We start from the raw sequence: 18,339 nt of genomic DNA on the forward strand, positions 1-18,339 counted from the left end.
GGGAGCTCCATGTTGTCTCCACGTTGGGCAGGGTATTGGAGCATCATTAGTGCTCGTCCCCATTCTTGTAGGGGTAATGCACAAAGCTCCTCGCCCCATATCCATCACCATGAAGGATCATGTGGAGAAGGTATGTGGGCCCGAGGCTGTCTCCCACGGGGGTCTAATGAAGTCTGGTTGTCTGGTCCACATTCAGCACGGTAGAGACTTCCTGCCCCGGCATGTGCTGTTCCCGGGGTCTCATTGCCCCATCTTGCTCCTCAGGCTGTGTGTGCTGCTCTATCCTGGAATGGATGTAGAAAGAGGCATGAATGCTGGGGAAGGAGGATGATGTCACCTCTATGGAATGGGATGGGTGTGGGCTCTCTGCTTCTCTTGTCATGCTAGCCCATGTTCCAGAGACAGGGACCTACCATGAGTGTGAACAGAGCCTTTTCCAGACTCAGTCCAGACCAGCCCTGCTGGGCTCACAGGATGACGTGCACACATCTACACACGCACTCACGCAGTCCATTCAAGCATGTGTCTTCCACGTTCAGCTGCAGCCCCATCTAGGCCCTGGTTCCCAGTGCTAGTCTAAGGCAAGTTATTTTTTCAATAACTCTGTTGACCTTTTCGGTCGGAAGTTAGAGCAAGAGCACCAGGCTTTTCTAGTGTAATGCCACCTAAACCTGGAAGGCTAATGGCAGTAATTTTTAGTGACAGGGATAAAGTGGTCTATTCTTAGCTGCAGGCCCCCTGAAGAAGGGTAGTACTCTTAGGCAGCATTGGAAGCCAGCCTTGCCTGTCCCCAAAGCCTGTGTTCCTATCTACTCGATGCTATCCCTTTAGGAGACTTGGTGTTCTAAGACCTGAGTCCCCCTCGGCATCATGTCCTTTGATTCTCCAACACGGAGACAATTCTTTTCAGGGTTACTTGTGCAAAGCAGAATTTCATTGCTTGAACACATTCCTAAGTTCACGTGAACACTTAGTATATTTTGTGACATATATCATTATTAACATCATTTTGTTTTCATTACCCACCTGTAAAGATGTGGCTCCCCTAGACCTGAAGGGGTTGCCCAGGCCTCATTTCTTTCTAGATGTTTCTGTGTTTGGCACCAACATGGCATGTCTGGCTTGTTGACATCTGCCAGGTGCCCAGAGCTGCTCTTGTCTGGGAGAGCCCCTCCATGGCGGAACTGCGGGGCAGCCAAGCGCCAGCCTTCCTTTCTCCTGGCTGTTTGGGCTCCAGTTAGAAAGCAGCTCACTTAGAACACCCAGCACCTTCCCGAATGACCCCAAGGCAAATGCGAGTGGAGAAATTTGTCTTGCCGCTCAGTTCCGTCTTGCCGCTCAGTTCCTTCGTGCCGGTTCCACACTGGGTTGGGGGTGATGGGTGAAACCACGAGACGTTTTCACAGAGCCTGATTTCCTCTCACTGTGCCGAGTCTCTTTGTTCACATGGCACAAAGAGACTGAGACTTGCACAAGTCCCATGGCACCTGCTCGGAAAGGTCAGGGCCGGGTCAGAACCACACGCAGCAGGCACGCAGCAACTATTCGTTGAAGAGAGAGAGAATGAATGAATGTAGAAGCTGGATCTCAATTTCTTACTCCTGTTATTAAAGCTACACTTCTAATTAGTTAGTGAACTAATTAAGTCACCTGGGCTCCTGAAGGCCAGCCCTCTCATGGGCACATTGGAACCACCAGGGAAGGACTCTTGCCTGAGATTTTAAAACAGTTCATAAAAACTCTAAATGGAAGAATATTAGATACATTTTCCCAGTTCTGATGATGATACGCCCCGGCAGGAAGTGAAATGCTCTGGATGGTCTCATTTAACTCATCCTCAAGATCTTTAGGCCTCTGTCGAGCCCCAGAAGTGGCATTTCAGGACAAAGTGGCTTGGAAAAGCTACCTCACTGGTTGGTAACAACAGCCATAGGAGAGCCTGTGTTATAAGTCATTGTGAATGGTGTGGTGCGTTTCTAAATGACCGAGCACAAAGTCTGCTGGTTCTTTGGGCTAAGACCCCTTAAAGCTCCAGATATTGCTGGACCTTCTGGGTGGACCCTTTCCAGGAGGTGGAAAGCAGGAAAAATGCTCTGTTTTACTCTCAGTTTCTCTTGTTTATTCTTTCCCTTTCCTTGTACCAACCGGGCATTCAATGTCACTGTTAAGCGACGAGAGTTGTCTGTCAGAGGACCTGGCTTGCTGGGGAAGGGGCTGGTATGTGTCCCACACCACCCTGCCTCATGCCTCATACCCCATACCATTGCCCATTATTCTGCATGTAGGCAGTATTGCTGCCCGGTTCTGTGTGTACGTTTGTGTGTGCATGTTGCACATGTGTGTGCATCCATATGTGTTGAAGAGAGCATGGTCTCTCTTCCTAGCCATGTGGACACTAATTTGTCTTGATGTGCGCTCTTCCCTCTGGGTTTAAAGGATGCTCAGAAACCAAGCAAGTCCCTGCAGGAAAGGGGAGAGGGCATTTAGCGTGTGATGAAATCGTCACCCATCTAGCATCTTCCCTCCGCCATGAGCCGGACCCCAGAGAGGAACTTGGACATCTTAAAAAGTCTTAGCCCAGGGTCACTGCTGGTACCTAATTTAGTGGGGAGATTATTTCCTTTAAACACTCTTTAGAACACTTTAGAAAAATAAAGCCAACGGGCAGAGAATGTCCCTTCCTTAGACACTAGTCAGGGCACACATGCTCTTTGGGACCCCAGTGGGAGTCCCCCGGGAGGGCTGGCTGGAGGCTTTAGGACATTCAGTGAACACATGGTGCCGGGCCAGCAGGTGCCAGCTCCCGGTCACGTGGGGGCTGAGAGAGACCTCTCTGCTGGGCTGAGAGGAAGCCGAGCACGCACTGTTTGCTGATAGGGTTCTGCTAAGAGCAAGTGGCTATAACCAGTTGGATGGAAAAACTCGTTAGGGTAAGCCATCGGTGGGAGCATGCATTCTGCCTCCACTATGGGGCCTGAATGTGGGGGCTTCTCCTGCACTAATCCTCCCTCTCCTTTCTTTCTTGTGCCTCTTGCTAGAGGGAACGACTGAGGAACATCGAGCGCATCTGTTTCCTTCTGCGAAAGGTCAGTGCAAGAGCCCCGTGGTCATGTGTGGTTCTGCAGTGACAGGGGCCAGCGAGGCTCAACGTCTGCACCTGTCCTGTCTCCCTAGGAGGGCAAATGGTGGCAGGGAAGGGGGGGGGCAGTGATGGGCTCTTCGGAAGCCTCCAGAGACAGGAGGAGCTAATTAAAAGGGGTGGCCATCAATCAAAGTGTCAGGACAGCCCTGGATGTTTGAAGTGCCCTCTGGTTGGATTCAGAGGTTCTTTATCTTGGCGTAACAATGGTTGGCATTTACAGCTGACGTTGCCTCACAGCCTTTGTTCCTGGTGGAACTGGGCTCAGAAACACTCCTGCCCGATTTAGGAGAGTTTGTCACTGGGTAACGGGTTTCCTTTGAGGTTTCCACCTGCCACTCAGCTTTGCAATTTGATTGGCAGCACCATTGGGAGTGTCGGAGGGGTGGGATGGGAGGTGTTATTAAAAGCGGAGCCAAGTGTTCAGAGTGTTGCTCTAAATGGATTGGCCACGGGTCACAACTTCCCTGAACACATTCAGGAAGCACACGTGTGCACACATGTTCGTGTGTGTGTGCACAGCTCAAGCTTGGTACTTAACACAACTCTGTGACATTGCTGGAGGGTTAGAGAGACCAGTCTGTCACTCTCCAGTCAGGAAAGTCTGTGTCTTTTGCAGCAAAGTATAGAAAACAGCAACTTGCAGGTAAAATAAGCAATGTCTATAGCCTTGAGCCAAAGCACATCCCTGACCTCTGTCCAGAGCAGATGGGCTACAGGCCATAGGAAAGCTACCTGTCAACTCAAAGGGAGTTTTTTGAGCCTCATTTGAATAGAAAAGAAACCAAATGCCAGACCAACGCTGATAGAAGGGAAACAATTTTGCACGCTTTTGAAATTTTTTGTTTCAGCGATGATAGTTTTCATTAGGAAAGCGAACTTAATCAGGAAATTGATAATTTTTCTAGCTATTCCTCATCTCTTTAAACTCAATCTGTCGGAGTTCCACATCTCGTGGGTCATAGCAGGGGTGGTTTGCTCAGAGAATGAAAGTCCATATGAATATACTAGTGGTCCCAGGAATAAAGAGTGATGAAGAAATAACATACAACCTTTGGTATTAAGGATAATTCATGAATTTGTAAGTTATTTTCTCAGATGATATCTTGGTCACCATTAACCCACTCCAGCTGTCACTTCTGCAGTCTCTGGTTTGTTCTTTAAGACTCTAAGTGTCACCTGACCAGGCAGTGGCTCAATGGATAGAGTATTGATCTGGGATGCTGAGGACCCAGGTTCAAAGCCCCGAGGTCACCGGCTTGAGCATGGGTTCATCCAGCTTGAGCATGGAGTCACCAGCTTGAGTTCAGGGTCTCTGGCTTGAGCGTGGGATCATAGACATGACCCCATGGTCACTGGCTTGAGCCCAAAGATCTCTGGCTTGAAGCCCAAGGTTACTGGCTTGAGCAAGGGGTCACTCACTCTGCTATAGCTCCCTAGTCAAGGCACATATGAGAAGGCAATCAATAAACAACTAAGATGCCGCAACGAAGAATTAATGCTTTTCATCTCTCTTCTTTCTTGTCTGTCTGTCCCTATCTGTCACCCTCTCTGTCTCTCTTGCTTTAAAAAAAAGACTCTAAGTGTCTTTCCCACTACAAGTTGCTCTTTGCCCCCCATGCTGAATATACCTTCTTGAATTTTCTGGCTGAGTGTTAGGCCATGTGCATTATGTCTTAGCTATGCTCATCCTTCTGAATGGCTTCACCGTTGACTCTGGCCAGACAGTAGGCAATGGCCTGTGGCTGCTTTTGCCAGGGTCCTGCCCTCCACACCCTTAGACCTTTCAGAGTCAAAGCCAAGAATATCAAAGTAGGCAGGCAGTGCAAGCACTAGCATTATCATTTGCAAATTTGCATATACTTTGCATAAGTTTCTATAAACAGTAGACTGAGGCATTTTACTGCAGGAAACAGTGCTGCACGTACCTTTTCCTGGTGTTTGTCCCCCCCCCCTTTTTTTTTCTGAAGCTGGAAACGGGGAGGCAGACAGACTCCCGCATGTGCCGGACCGGGATCCACCCGGCATGCCCACCAGGGGGCGATGCTCTGCCCCTCCGGGGCGTTGCTCTGTTGCGACCAGAGCCACTCTAGCGCCTGGGGTAGAGGCCAAGGAGCCATCCCCAGCGCCTGGGCCATCTTTTGCTCCAATGAAGCCTTGGCTGTGGGAGAGGAAGAGAGAGACAGAGAGGAAGGAGAGGGGGAGTGGTGGAGAAGCAAATGGGCGCTTCTCCTGTGTGCCCTGGCCGGGAATCGAACCCGGGACTTCCGCACGCCAGGCTGACGCTTTTTCCCCTTTTTATTTACCCACCCTCCTCCTTCCCACACTGCTGCCTCTGCTGCTTCTGTGACGTCACACGTGAATGCTGTTTGTTGTAGTGGGAAATGCCAGGGAGGAAAGTTCAAGGTCGAAGCAACACTCACTTGGAGACTCTAGGTGTTGTAACTGTGCCTGATCACATGTTCTGCAGTCTGACAGCATTCTGGCTCCCACGCAGCTGCCCTGGGGTGGCGGGCACCTCTGGACCATGTTGGGGCAGCAACAAGCCACATGCCTGCAGCTTTATGTCCTTGTGGCTTCTCCTTCCTGCCCCAGTCCTCTTGCTGTGAGCATGCCCATCTTTTTGCCACTCGGCTGGCTCTTTTATCTCTTCACCTCTGTGTCTCTGTGCCCTGGATCCTCAAGGCTGTTTTCATTGATGGGAAGAACAGAGAGAGCCTGCCCTTGGTGTGCAGTGAATGTTTTTTCAGTGAGTTAATGACTGAAGCTAGCTTTCTGGCCCTTCTGTAACCTGCATCCTTGCTGGGAAACCTGGGATAATCATTAATCTTTTTAAAAAATAAATATATATATATTTTTAATAATTTTATTTTTAATGAGGCGACATCAATAAATCAGGATACATATATTCAAAGATAACAAGTCCAGGTTATCTTGTCGTTCACTTTTGTTGCATACCCATCACCCAAAGTCAGATTGTCCTCTGTCACTTTCTATCTAGTTTTCTTTGTGCCCCTCCCCCTCCCCCTTCCCCCCCCCCCCTCCCCCCCCCGTAACCACCACACTCTTATCAATGTCTCTTAGTTTCACTTTTATGTCCCACCTACGTATGGAATAATGCAGTTCCTGGGTTTTTCTGATTTACTTATTTCACTTCGTATCATGTTATCAAGATCCCACCATTTTGCTGTAAATGATCCGATGTCATCATTTCTTATGGCTGAGTAGTATTCCATAGTGTATATGTGCCACATCTTCTTTATCCAGTCATCTATTGACGGGCTTTTTGGTTGTTTCCATGTCCTGGCCACTGTGAACAATGCTGCAGTGAACATGGGGCTGCATGTGTCTTTACGTATCAATGTTTCTGAGTTTTGGGGGTATATACCCAGTAGAGGGATTGCTGGGTCATAAGGTAGTTCTATTTTCAGTTTTTTGAGGAACCACCATACTTTCTTCCATAATGGTTGTACTACTTTACATTCCCACCAACAGTGAATGAGGGTTCCTTTTTCTCCACAGCCTCTCCAACATTTGCTATTACCTGTCTTGTTAATAATAGCTAATCTAACAGGTGTGAGGTGGTATCTCATTGCAGTTTTGATTTGCATTTCTCTAATAACTAAAGAAGATGAGCATCTTTTCATATATCTGTTGGCCATTTGTATTTCTTCCTGGGAGAAGTGTCTGTTCATGTCCTCTTCCCATTTTTTATTGGATTGTTTGTTTGTTGTTGAGTTTTATGAGTTCTTTGTATATTTTGGATATTAGGCCCTTATCCGAGCTGTTGTTTGAAAATATCATTTCCCATTTAGTTGGCTTTCTGTTTATTTTGTTATCAGTTTCTCTTGCTGAGCAAAAATTCTTAGTCTGATGTAGTCCCATTCATTAATTTTTGCCTTCACTTCTCTTAAAAAATATATTTAAAAAAGATTTTATTTATTGGCTCTAGAGAGAGAAGAGAGGAGAGAGAGAGAAGTGGGTGGTTGGAAGAGTGGGAAGCATCAACTTATAGTAGTTGCTTCTCGTATGTACCTTGACCAGGCAAGCTCAGGGTTTTGAACTGGCGACCTCAATATTCCAGGTCGACACTCTATTCACTGTGCCACCACAGGCCAGGTATCAATAATCTTTTACTTTATCCTTTCAGTAGTGTCTGTAACATTGCATACAACTTACATATTTTAGTACATTTACTACTTAAGTCAGTTTGTATTTTGCAATCACTTAGAACTCTGCTGTATTCATTGTGGACACAGGTCTCTAACCTACAGTTTCTCCATCTGTTTCCTTTCCTTGATGCTTCTGCCTCCTGCCCTCTTTGTTGTTGGTGTGTTAATCTTATCAATGTCTTCTCTCTGCCAATTCTGGTTCCTACCTTCTGAAAGTGGTGCAGGGAGGTGGTCAGGTACTTAGGTTTCTGCTGCCTTTGCCCTGATGAGCTATACACTCCTCAGTGTGACTCTAACGTGGGGGTAATGTGAACAGCCAACCTCCCCCTCAAAGACTTGTGTGAGAATTAAATGAGATAATATATGCACATCTAGCTTATAAATGCTCAGCACATATTAAACATAATCTTTATTATCATCCTGACCCTTAGCTGCTGCCCAAACCTCCTTATAACGTCCCTGATCACAGACTTGGCCTTCAAGCAGGCCGGGGTCATCCTTGGCTGATGGCATCCCCCTCGTGCCCCCTCCCAGTCTCTTAGGGAAGTGTTGATGTCTGAGCAGTGTCATAAGGCAGAATGGACCCAGCCTCCTCCTTCCTGTCTCTTTCATTCTGAATGAGCCCTGAGTGCCTGCTGGGGATGGTAGGGAGGGTTAATGGGTCTAGTTAGCATCACCACCTTCTGGGAAGCATACTTTCCAAGAAATGTATTGAAACTCATCTCCACAACACCCCAGAATGTGATGCAGCCCAGCAGTTGACTGTCGTTAAACCACCTCCTCAGCTTTCTCCGGAGAAAGGAAGGGATTTGCAAAGTGGATCCATTTTTAGCTCCGTAATTATCAGAAAGTGTGTTCTCTGTGTAATTGTCTGAACTGCAGGAGTCATGTGTCAGCTTGTATTCATGATTCATTTTTTTTGTGGTAAGAGCCTCTTGCTTCTTGTGCTGCTCTTCCCCCCAGCGTGCGGCAGCAGCGTGGGTCCCTGTGAAGCGCAGGTTAGGGAGCAAGAGGCCCCAGGAACGCAGAGGGTGGTTCAAGGGCTGCTTTCAGGCACTTAGAGGGTCCTCGTGGGGAGTAGACTGACGAGGGGTCTCCTGTTGCACCTCTAAGTTCAGGGTATGGTGAGAGGAAATGAACTTACGTGAAAGCCCGCGATTAGAATGAGAAGAAGGAGAACGTTTCTTTATAAGCGGCAGTCCTCAAGTCTTTGGCTATGAACTGTTCACTCCCTTAGACCAGGGGAGACAACCTCCCATCTGAGATGGTTTGGGGTTAGAGAGAGCCTACCTGATAGGGGGTGGTTCCTAGTTGCATAGTTTGGGGTGTCCTTTCTGGCGTGACAATTCTGCAATTGTACAGAATTACTGGAGGAGATGGGGTGACCCTTGAACAAGGTGGGGGTTAGGGGTGCCAACCTTTCACACAGTTGAAAATCTGCATGTAATTTTGACTTCCCTCAAACTTAAGTTGTCCCTTGGTATCCAAAGGGGATTGGTCCCCTCACGGATACTAAAATCTGCAGATGCTCAAGTTCCCGATATGAAATGGTGCAGATCAATGCATACTATAGTGAGCTCTCTGCATCTGCGGACTTCCAGCCTCAGATCAAAGACATTATAGGTATTTATTGAAAAAAAAAACCCCACATATAAGTGGACCTGCACAGTTCAAACCTGTGTTGTTCAAGGGACAGCTGTATTGTTCCTAATTCTTCACACACTGCCCCCCCACCCCACATCCAGGACTGGCTACAGCTAGACAATTTGCAAAGCCCACTGGGAAATTAAAGTGTGAGGCTCTGTGTCAAAAAGTTACTGAGGATTTTACAGAGTTGATGGCAGAACGTACAAGTAAACGTGGGGCCCTCCTGAGTGTGGTCTGTGTGCAACTGCACAGGTCACATGCCCCCGAAGCTGCCCTGCCCCTGTCCATGATCTTTGCATGTGACTTTGTAGTTCCTCTTGTGTATTTCTCTCCCCATTGATGTCAGCTTCTGCATGTGGTGAGATTTGTCTGCTGGAGTGTGAGCAGGTACATGAGTGTGGTCGGGGGCGTTAAGAGTTACCAGGTGTTTTTGCTCTTCCTCTTGCACTTCTGACATCACCAAGGCCAACCCACAGGTGCAAGGACCATGAGAGGCATGGGGAATAGTCCTGAACCCACTTGTAGCTTGGAGCCAGTCAAGCCCACTAATCAGATGATTGCCAGTCAACCTTTAGATGCGTGAGCATGTATAAATAATTATTGTTTTAGGGCACTGAACTTTTTTTTTTTTTTGTATTTTTCTGAAGCTGGAAACGGGGAGAGACAGTCAGACAGACTCCTGCATGCGCCCGACTGGGATCCACCCGGCCCGCCCACCAGGGGCGACGCTCTGTCCACCAGGGGGCGATGCTCTGCCCATCTGGGGCGTCGCTCTGCCACGACCAGAGCCACTCTAGCGCCTGGGGCAGAGGCCAAGGAGCCATCCCCAGCGCCCGGGCCATCTTTGCTCCAATGGAGCCTTGGCTGTGGAAGGGGAAGAGAGAGACAGAGAGGAAGGGGGGGTAGAGAAGCAAATGGGCGCTTCTCCTATGTGCCCTGGCCGGGAATCGAACCCAGGTCCCCCGAACGCCAGGCCAACGCTCTACCGCTGAGCCAACCGGCCAGGGCCTAGGGCACTGAACTTTTGGAGTGATTTGTTATGCAGTACTATTATGGCTATAGCTAGCTAATACTATAAACACATGCTACTTTTATAAGAGGGAAAATCTTTTCTTAAAAAAGTGATTTTATTCGGTGCCAGAGATTAGCTATTTGCTAACTGTACAAATTTACAAGTAGATCATTTCAAACTCTGTCCCCATTCCTTTGACTTAAGAGGAAGCTACAAAATGTGTTTATCTACCAGAACCCACAGAAAGGCCCATGTTGCTTTGGAGAACAATGTTTATCACAGGAATATTCAAATACTTAGGAAAAATGGTGAAGAAAGAGCCTTGTCTCTAATTACTGGGACTCTTTGCCTCAGGGACTGACTTGATTGCCAGTGCTTTTATCTGCTCAATGCAGTCCTCCTTGCCGGCATCTGGATGGGATAGTGTATTTTACTTGAGAGACATAATACAGTGAAAAGACACATGAACTCAGAGGCACTCATTTGGAAAGCCTTCTGCAGCCAGCCTTGACCCAGAAGTTTTCCAGGTCTGAGTTCTGTGTTTCCTGGGGATTTCTGAAGTGTGATAGTGGTGGTCACCGATGCTTGCATTTCTTGAGCAACTACACACCTTTAAAAGTATGAACTCTGATGTCGCCCCATTAAAAAATAAAAGTATTGAAAAAAAAAGTATGAACTCTTTTGAGCCTCAAAACCCTTTGAAGTAGCCCCACTTAACAGATGAAGCAGTCAAGGCTGGGAGAGGTTAAGCATGTATCCCTGAGTCTCACACTTCTTAAGTTAGTAGAACTGGGATTTGAAGGCAAGTCTATCTAACCAGAGTCCAGATTTTTTAATCAACCACATTATAGGGGAAATTATTGGTTCTCTTTGAAGCATTCTCCTTAAGGACCGTTACCACAGTAATATTGCTCAGCTATTTTAAAGGGAAGATACAACTACCAGGAGCCACATAGGGCCTCGGGGACCCGATAGTATGCTTGGCTCACCATGATGGGGCCAAGTGGGTTCCTTTACAGCTCTTTTCTAATTCCATTTAACTTCTTGGTAGGATAGTTCACCACTCCTGGAGGGAACGTTTGAAGAAAAGTAAAAATATCCTGAAACAAAACTCGTAACTAGTTCAGAAACTGTGTCTCATGTATAATTTATTTTCAGATACTTTCTGTGGCAGACTCCTTGTTAGTAGAGGGGAGGATGGGACATTTCACTTGTGGTCTAAGTAGTGGTTCTGTCTCGGGTTTGCTGAGCTAGTGGCTGGAGGGCGCTGGAGCAAGACTGTGTCCTCACTTTGCTCCCGAGGCTGCTGCAGTAGAACCGAGGACTTCCCATCATCTCTTCAACATCTGAGAGCTGGGCAGCTGGTCCCCCACTGCCATGCTAATAGAGCATTAAACCCGTGTGCAACAACCATCATTTATATTTCTCACCAGTGTATGGGTCATCTGGTTGGTTCCACAGATCCTGGGCTTATGTGGAGAAAGACATGTTCTTCTAGCCCTGGTTGGGGCTTATTCAGATGTCTGGCCATCCAGAGACCATTAGTGAATCCATGGTGTCCTCAGGTAGAGTGTTGGGTTTTGTTCTGCATCTTGTCCTCCAGCCAAAGGAGATGGGGACACACTCAAGCTCTTTTTCAAACTTTAGTTTCCAAGCTTTAGTTTAGTGACCTATTCATCAAAGTGAGCCACATGGTCATAGGGGGCGGGACTACAGTGTTACAGGACAAAGGGCGTGGCTAGAGGGAGGGTCCAGTTGTCTGTATTTTCAAAGTGCTGCACATGTGCTTCTCATGGGTGGCTGAGGTAGAGAAACACTCTGGGGAGTCGTAGGTGACTTCAGTGGTCGATGGATGTGCTGATGACTCTAAAGCAGCTCCCAAAATGCCTCCCTGGGGTCTGAAGAATGGATCTGCTGAGGAAGAGAAGAAAGAGAGAAGGACTTCAAACCACAGAGGTTGGCAGTCAGCTGGCAGTCAACTCCATTGAAGACCGCCCAGGGTGAGCTGAGCCCGGGACTGGGGGAGCCGGCCCCAGCCTGCTGTGTCCTGGCTGTGTGTGAGAGGAGCAGTTCATTGGCCCACGACATGACAGAGAAGTGGTTCTGAGCTAAGCATGGGGCTGGCACAACCAGCGCCACAAACGGAAGAGGTCCAGTAGCCCTCATGGCAGTGGGGAAAAGAGCCCCAAATCTGTCAGTGACCTAAGGGTGTGTCACTGAGAGTGGCCCCCGAACCTGGCTGTGCCTCACATCGTGTCTGGAAAGGTTATTAAAAATATGGATTTCTGAGTGCCCATCTCCTATAATGGCTGACTTCACGTGTCTACTTGGTAGGCTACAGTGCGCAGGTGTGTGGTGCTCTATGGTGCTGTGATGGTGCCGTTGGTGGACTATGAATGAAGCAGATTGCCCTGTTTACTATGGGTGGGCTTCATCTAATCAGTCAAAAGCCCCAATAGAACAAAGACCGACCCCCAACCCCCACCCCCATGCAAGGAATTCTGCAGCAGACAGCCTTTGGACTTCAACTGTGACATTGGCTTTTCCTGGGTCCCCAGCCTGCTGGCCCACCCTGCGGAACAGCACTTACCAATCCACCAAAACTGCATAAGCCCATTTCTGGAAATACCCTCCCCCCCCATACAGACATAGAAAGATATGTATAGGTAGATATAGCTATTTCTTGTCAGTTCTGTTTTCCTGGAGAGCCCTGACTGAGACTCCCCCCGCTCCCAATCCTGGGAAGCTCAGGTTTAGCAAGTGCTAGAGGGGCCTGGGACAGCTGTGTGGCGAAGTCGTCACAGCATCCCCGTGAGTTGGGTGAAATTGTCTGCCTTCACCTTGCTCACAGTCACTGGCCCCTGGGTCTAGCTGCAGAGCTCATGCTCTCGCTCTGCCCCTTGCTGTTTCCATTATTTTTTAGACACAGGAGCCGTGACTTTCCATACCGTCCACAGAGCTTCTTGTCCTCTACATGACGGGCCAGTCTCTGCAGGCCACCACCCAAGAATGACCTGATTTCCCCGGTAGTCCCGACAGACTTTGCAGACCAGGAGAAAAGAGGCCAGTCAACTTATTGCATTCATCAGCAAAGCTGGTTCTCCCAGGCTGACCTGCCAAGCAGTAAAGATTTATGGACTTTTGGCGGTTTCACTATGAGAAGTTGCCAAACCATTGACCATTCAGACAGAAATAATTTGGTTTTCCATAATGCCTTTCTCTTCTCATTAATATAAAAAGTATTGTAACTCGAGGTATTGCGGGACGGGTGGCAGGAGCGTGTATTGGATACGGGTTCTGCTTGAGTAAAAGAGACGAGGGAGCTTGTGGTGATGGGGGAATGTAGGGCGCACCGCCTCACAGGGTCTCCTGGGGACCCCGGCTCCTCCTGCTCTTGGAGCGCTGCCACCATTAGGGCTTTTCTTGTTCACGTGGTTATGAGGGCATCACCCCTTCAAGCAGCAAGACAGAGGGGAGACGAGGAGAAGGCCATTTCCGTGAAGGTAGTGGCCCAGAATTGGCACACACCGTGTCCACTTAGCTCATTGGCCAGATTGGAGGCAAGTGGCCACTCCTGGTCTTCTTTTGTAGAGCTATATGCTCAGTGGTTGCATTCCTTCAGGTCTCAGGGAGGAATTGGGTCACTGAGCAGTCAGTGCAGGGCACACAGCTGCTGATGCACACCCAGAAACACCTGGGCAGAGGTGGTGGGTGTGGGAACAGGGGAGGAGAGACTGGACATTAGAGGGGGAATGATGTTTGATGGTACTTGGAGGAGGCTGCGCAAAAATGGGGGTTGGAGATGGCGCTATGGAGTCCTTGGCGTTGGCCTTGCTGGGTTCCAATGAGCACTGCTCTGAATTTATTCATTTATTCAATTGGAATCCATTCATTTAGCACCTGCTATGTACTTTACGTGCTGAGGAGGATAAGTGTGTGTGTGTGTGTGTGCTCTGTACATATGCTCAGTACAGCTACAAGCAATCTGGTTTTTCCTCTGAATTCCTGCTCGAGAGTCTCTGAAAGCCCTGATCCCACAGCCCCTGTAGTATAGTCGCTTGTACATGCACTGTACACATTTGTATTCCTGAAGGCAGGCATCACGTCCGCCCAATTTTTGTATCTGTTGCATTGCCTTGTGCTGGAATGCCCTGGGGAGCTAAAACAATACTACTGTTCCTGGGTCCCACCCCCAGAGCTGCTATTTCATTGGTCTGGTTTGCAGCCTGGGCACTGGGGTTTGCAAAGCACCCCCCCCCCTTGGCGATTCTAATGTGCAGTGAGGCTGCAAATCACTGAGTTGGAGGGTTCACCAGACTTCAGCAATGCGGGTGGGAGGCCTTTTCCCTTGCTTGGTTCTCCAGGGTATGATTTAGAGAGCCATAATTTTCTAAATGGTACCAGAGTAAAAGCAGTAATTTGCTAACGGGTGCCTAAGTGGACCGAAGGAGCAAGTCCCTAACTTCCTACTTCCTCGGGAGATGGTCAACCCAGCAGGATGACTCATTGCAAGTAATCCGCAGACAACTTGTTTTTTCTGGTGGGAGCTTTGGTTCCAGAGGCTTTCTTCTCCAAAATGTGATGAGAAGTAAAAAAAAAAATCTTTCAGCCCTCCAAATACTCCCCTTTTGTGCCCTTTCCCAGGCTGCTGAAAGAGCAAAAAACATTTCTGGGTTATGTTTCTAGGCCACAATATATGCCAATAATTATCAAAACCTAATAGCCTCTTATTCCTAGTCTCTGCCTCTCCCTAGAGTTAAAGCCAAGAAGCAGCCTGTTCCCAGGCAGGGGCCACAGAGAGAGCATTCCCCTGGTCTCCTGACTTCTGCTGACTCAACTGGGAGGCTCCAGATGTATCTCCCCTCAGGGAGTAGCTGTGTCTCTAGGGAGTAGCTGTGCCGCTGTGTTATTGCGCTGCCTCCATTTGCAACTTGCATGAGATTTGTTATTCTTTAAGTAATTTGGGGCACTGGTCCTCCTCCAACACAGAGTGTCACTGGCCCTGTTGTCTCTGTGGCACAGACAATTGCAAAACACAGGAAGTTTTGTTTCATTAGGAACAGACCCGGCAGCAGACAAGAAAAATGCACCGAATACGTATAATTTGCTATACAAATGCAAAGTGCCATTATGCAAAAAGACAGAAAAAGCATGCTGTTCCCTTTCTGTATCTGCCACATGGTCACAGCCATGATGAAATCCTGGAGGACAATGATCCCCGATTATAGCTCAGGGAGGTGGGCGGGGAGCAAGTAGCAGACACAGTTCTGCTCTTGTGGCCTTCAAGCAGTAGCATCACTGCTGTTAGCACTCAGCATGGAATGGCACCAGTGCCACCGTGTCCTGATAGGAACCAGATAACACAGCCACGTATACAAGGTTCCTTCCTCGGGGAATATACATATTGTTCAGATGACATCAGCAGGATGTGCTGCTCAAATGCCAAACAGTGCGTCTCCTATGAGGCTCTGTGTAATCCTGCGTGTATAAGCGAGATGTACATACATGCCGCCATGGGGCTTCAAATGTCTTCTGATTGTGGTGACTCCACCCGCTAACAGAAACCACAGGTAGTGGCTATTGGGTTGTCTCACGTTACTGATGAAATATTTCAAGCACCACTACTCCGGACTTTAAAGGGAAGGCAGTGTAAGAGGGGAAAGTCAGAGGTGTGGCAGTCCGTAAAATGTTTATTTTCCTCAGTAGACTTTGAATTCTGCTTTTTGATGAATGGGAAATAGAGTGGATAGTGAGCCCCTTGGTTTAGACTTTACTAGTAGTTTCCCATCATCCACAGTGTGATCCTGTGAAAAAGAGGGCAAGACTTTGATCCTCTGTTGGATATTATTGTACATTTGTCAGAATAAAAAGCAAACGTATTGTGAGCAAAGCCTATGAGGAATCACTTATTTACAAAAGCCAAGATACAGAAACAACCTTAATGGCCATCTGAGGATGAACAGATAAAGAAAATGTGGCATATATATACAATAGAATATTATTCAGCCATAAAAAAGAACAGAATCTTGCCATTTGCTGCAACATAGATGGAACTTGATGAAATTATGTTAAGTCAAATAAACCAGACAGAGAAAGACAAATACAATAGGATCTCACTTATGTGTGGAATGTAAAACCAAAACAAAACACCCAAATTATAGATAGAGAGGACAGAGGCGGGGCCCTGGGGGCAAAATGGATGAAGGAAGTCAAAGATACAAACTTCCAGTTATCAAATAAATAAGCCATGACAACGTATAGCAGTTAATAACACTGTATCGTGCATCTGCTAAGAGAGTAGATCCTAAAAGTTCTCATCACAAGAAAAAGTTCTGTAACTATGTATGTTACCTAGACTTGTTGTGGTGATAGTTTTGCAATATATACAAATATTGAATCGTTATGTTGTAAAACTGAAACTGATATTGTAGGTCAATTATATGTCAAGAAAAAAAAAGGATCACCTTCTAGGGAAGATGGACCGAACTCAGGGGACTGGACCCTGCCTCTTCATAGTGCCACATCCCTTGCAGGGAGCAGCGTGCAAAGCCGATTCCCCAAGCTTAGACAGTTAACTCAACACACGCTGGACAAGGCATGGACTGCTCATTGCTCTAATTAGCTGCGGCTCCTAACTCCCCAGCAGGCCCAGAGTCAGGACCAAATCCATGTGGGCGATGTGAACTTTTGCAGAAGTGCCAATTGCTGAGGTGGTCTGAAGTTATGCAATTATTGTAACTATCTTTGTTTGTAGGACATCCCTTCCCAGGAGATTCCCAGGCACTTCCCTGCCCAGAAGTTGTCACTGGCTAGTACCCAGCCTGACCCCTTCTGGGCTGGAGGAAGTGCTAATGAGCACCGTCCACCTATGGTGCTGTGCAGGCTGGACAAAAAGCGTCATTATCACATCCCGGCTCTGGCTCTGGCTCTAGGGAAGACTGGCCTGAGGCATCCCTGCGCCATGCAAAGAGGGGGCTCGGGGGATTTTTCTTTTCTGGAGGAGGCGAGCTTACCTAGACTTTGAAGGTTGGTCCTTAGTAGCTTAGGAAAAGGTTTCTCCTTAAACACAATGTGTGAGTTACCCATATGGTTTGTAATATGCCAGACGTGCAGAATGCCTAAATGTATCATTTCACGTAATTCCCTGTGGTGTGGGCATCATTACGGTGTGGACATCACTGTGGTCCCCTTCCACGGACAAGGATTGCGAGAGCAGCAGGGTGGAGGGGCGAATGCTAGTGCATGCAGAGGCAGGACTTGAACCTAGGAAGTCTCATCCCAGAGCTCACTCTTTGATTTTTCATTAATCATTTTAATTATAAAGGTAGTACGTCCTCATTTTGACTGGCCAACCTAAACCTAATATAAAGAAAATATTGCTAAGCTCCTTACCTCTCTCTGTTCCTAACTCTCCAACATGACTCGTGTTAAAAGCTTGGGTCCACGTCCTGCTGACATCTCCACGCATGTTCATCCACAAATACATCCCCACACTTGTATTCACTTACAGTTGCTTAGGGTTGGCTTTTTGTTTGTTTGTTTCTTTCTTTCTTCTTCCCAACAATGAAAAAGCTGGTTTCCTATAACTTGTTTTTGGCCTCACATACCATTACATAGGCAGCACTCCAGTTCAGTAGCTATAGATCTAACTCTTAAAAATAATTGCAGACACTTTCATACTAGTCCATAGTACCCATAATGTATTGAGTCGTTTCCATATTTATGGTCACCCTATCAGTCTGTAGTTTTATTAGGCCCCTACCAGTAACCCACAATAAACACCTCTATGCATTTGTGTCCCAGGAGTGAGACTGTTGGGTTAAAGAGTATGTGAATGTGTACTTTTCTAAAAATTGCTAGATTACTTTCCCCAAATGGTTGAAGCAATTTTTATTCCTCATGTGGAGAAAGAGGTATCTGTTCCCACATGGCTGTCCCCATGATGAGTTGTCGGGGAGCCCCGATTCTGGCCTGCTGTTCCCAGTTCCTGGGGCATCCCGGGCGGAGGCAAAATTGAGGTGCTCAGTCAACACACATTCAAATCTCCTGGGGAGCTTTTAAAATCGCAGTATGAGGTGCCACCCTAGAGAGTCTTGGTGTGTCACCGGGGAAAAGGGCAGAGGTGGTTTCAGAAGCTCCCCAGAGGATTCGAATGCTCTGTGAGCTTCTGAGGGGGACTCTGCAGACCCCAGTGTCCTAACCTGCCTCTCACTCCCATCCCTCCTACCTGCCTCTGCAGGGTCCTCTCCTCGCAGGGCAGTGGGAGTTTTACTAGAAACAGCAGGTTTCCCTTCGGCTGGCAGCCTCTCGCTCACTGCCTACTGCCGTGGTCCTGCAGGGTCACACTGGGGTGAGGGCACCGCTCCTAG

General features: G+C 47.8%; 1 protein-coding gene across 3 annotated transcripts in view; it reads left to right on the forward strand.

Moving 5' to 3' along the window:
• The window catches only part of CNIH3 (cornichon family AMPA receptor auxiliary protein 3), a 127,240-nt gene that overhangs the window by 84,053 nt on the left and 24,848 nt on the right, over positions 1 to 18,339 (forward strand). For 2 of the 3 annotated variants that reach the window (XM_066381067.1, XM_066381085.1), the window contains exon 3: positions 3,039 to 3,086. The exons of the other annotated variant lie outside the window; for it this stretch is intronic. In XM_066381067.1, the coding sequence (XP_066237164.1) occupies positions 3,039 to 3,086 (48 nt within the window). The remainder of the gene's footprint in view (positions 1 to 3,038; positions 3,087 to 18,339) is intronic. 3 annotated transcript variants of the gene reach the window in all.

Source organism: Saccopteryx leptura, chromosome 1 (genome assembly GCF_036850995.1).
Source record: "Saccopteryx leptura isolate mSacLep1 chromosome 1, mSacLep1_pri_phased_curated, whole genome shotgun sequence".
In the NCBI taxonomy this organism is placed as follows: domain Eukaryota; kingdom Metazoa; phylum Chordata; class Mammalia; order Chiroptera; family Emballonuridae; genus Saccopteryx; species Saccopteryx leptura.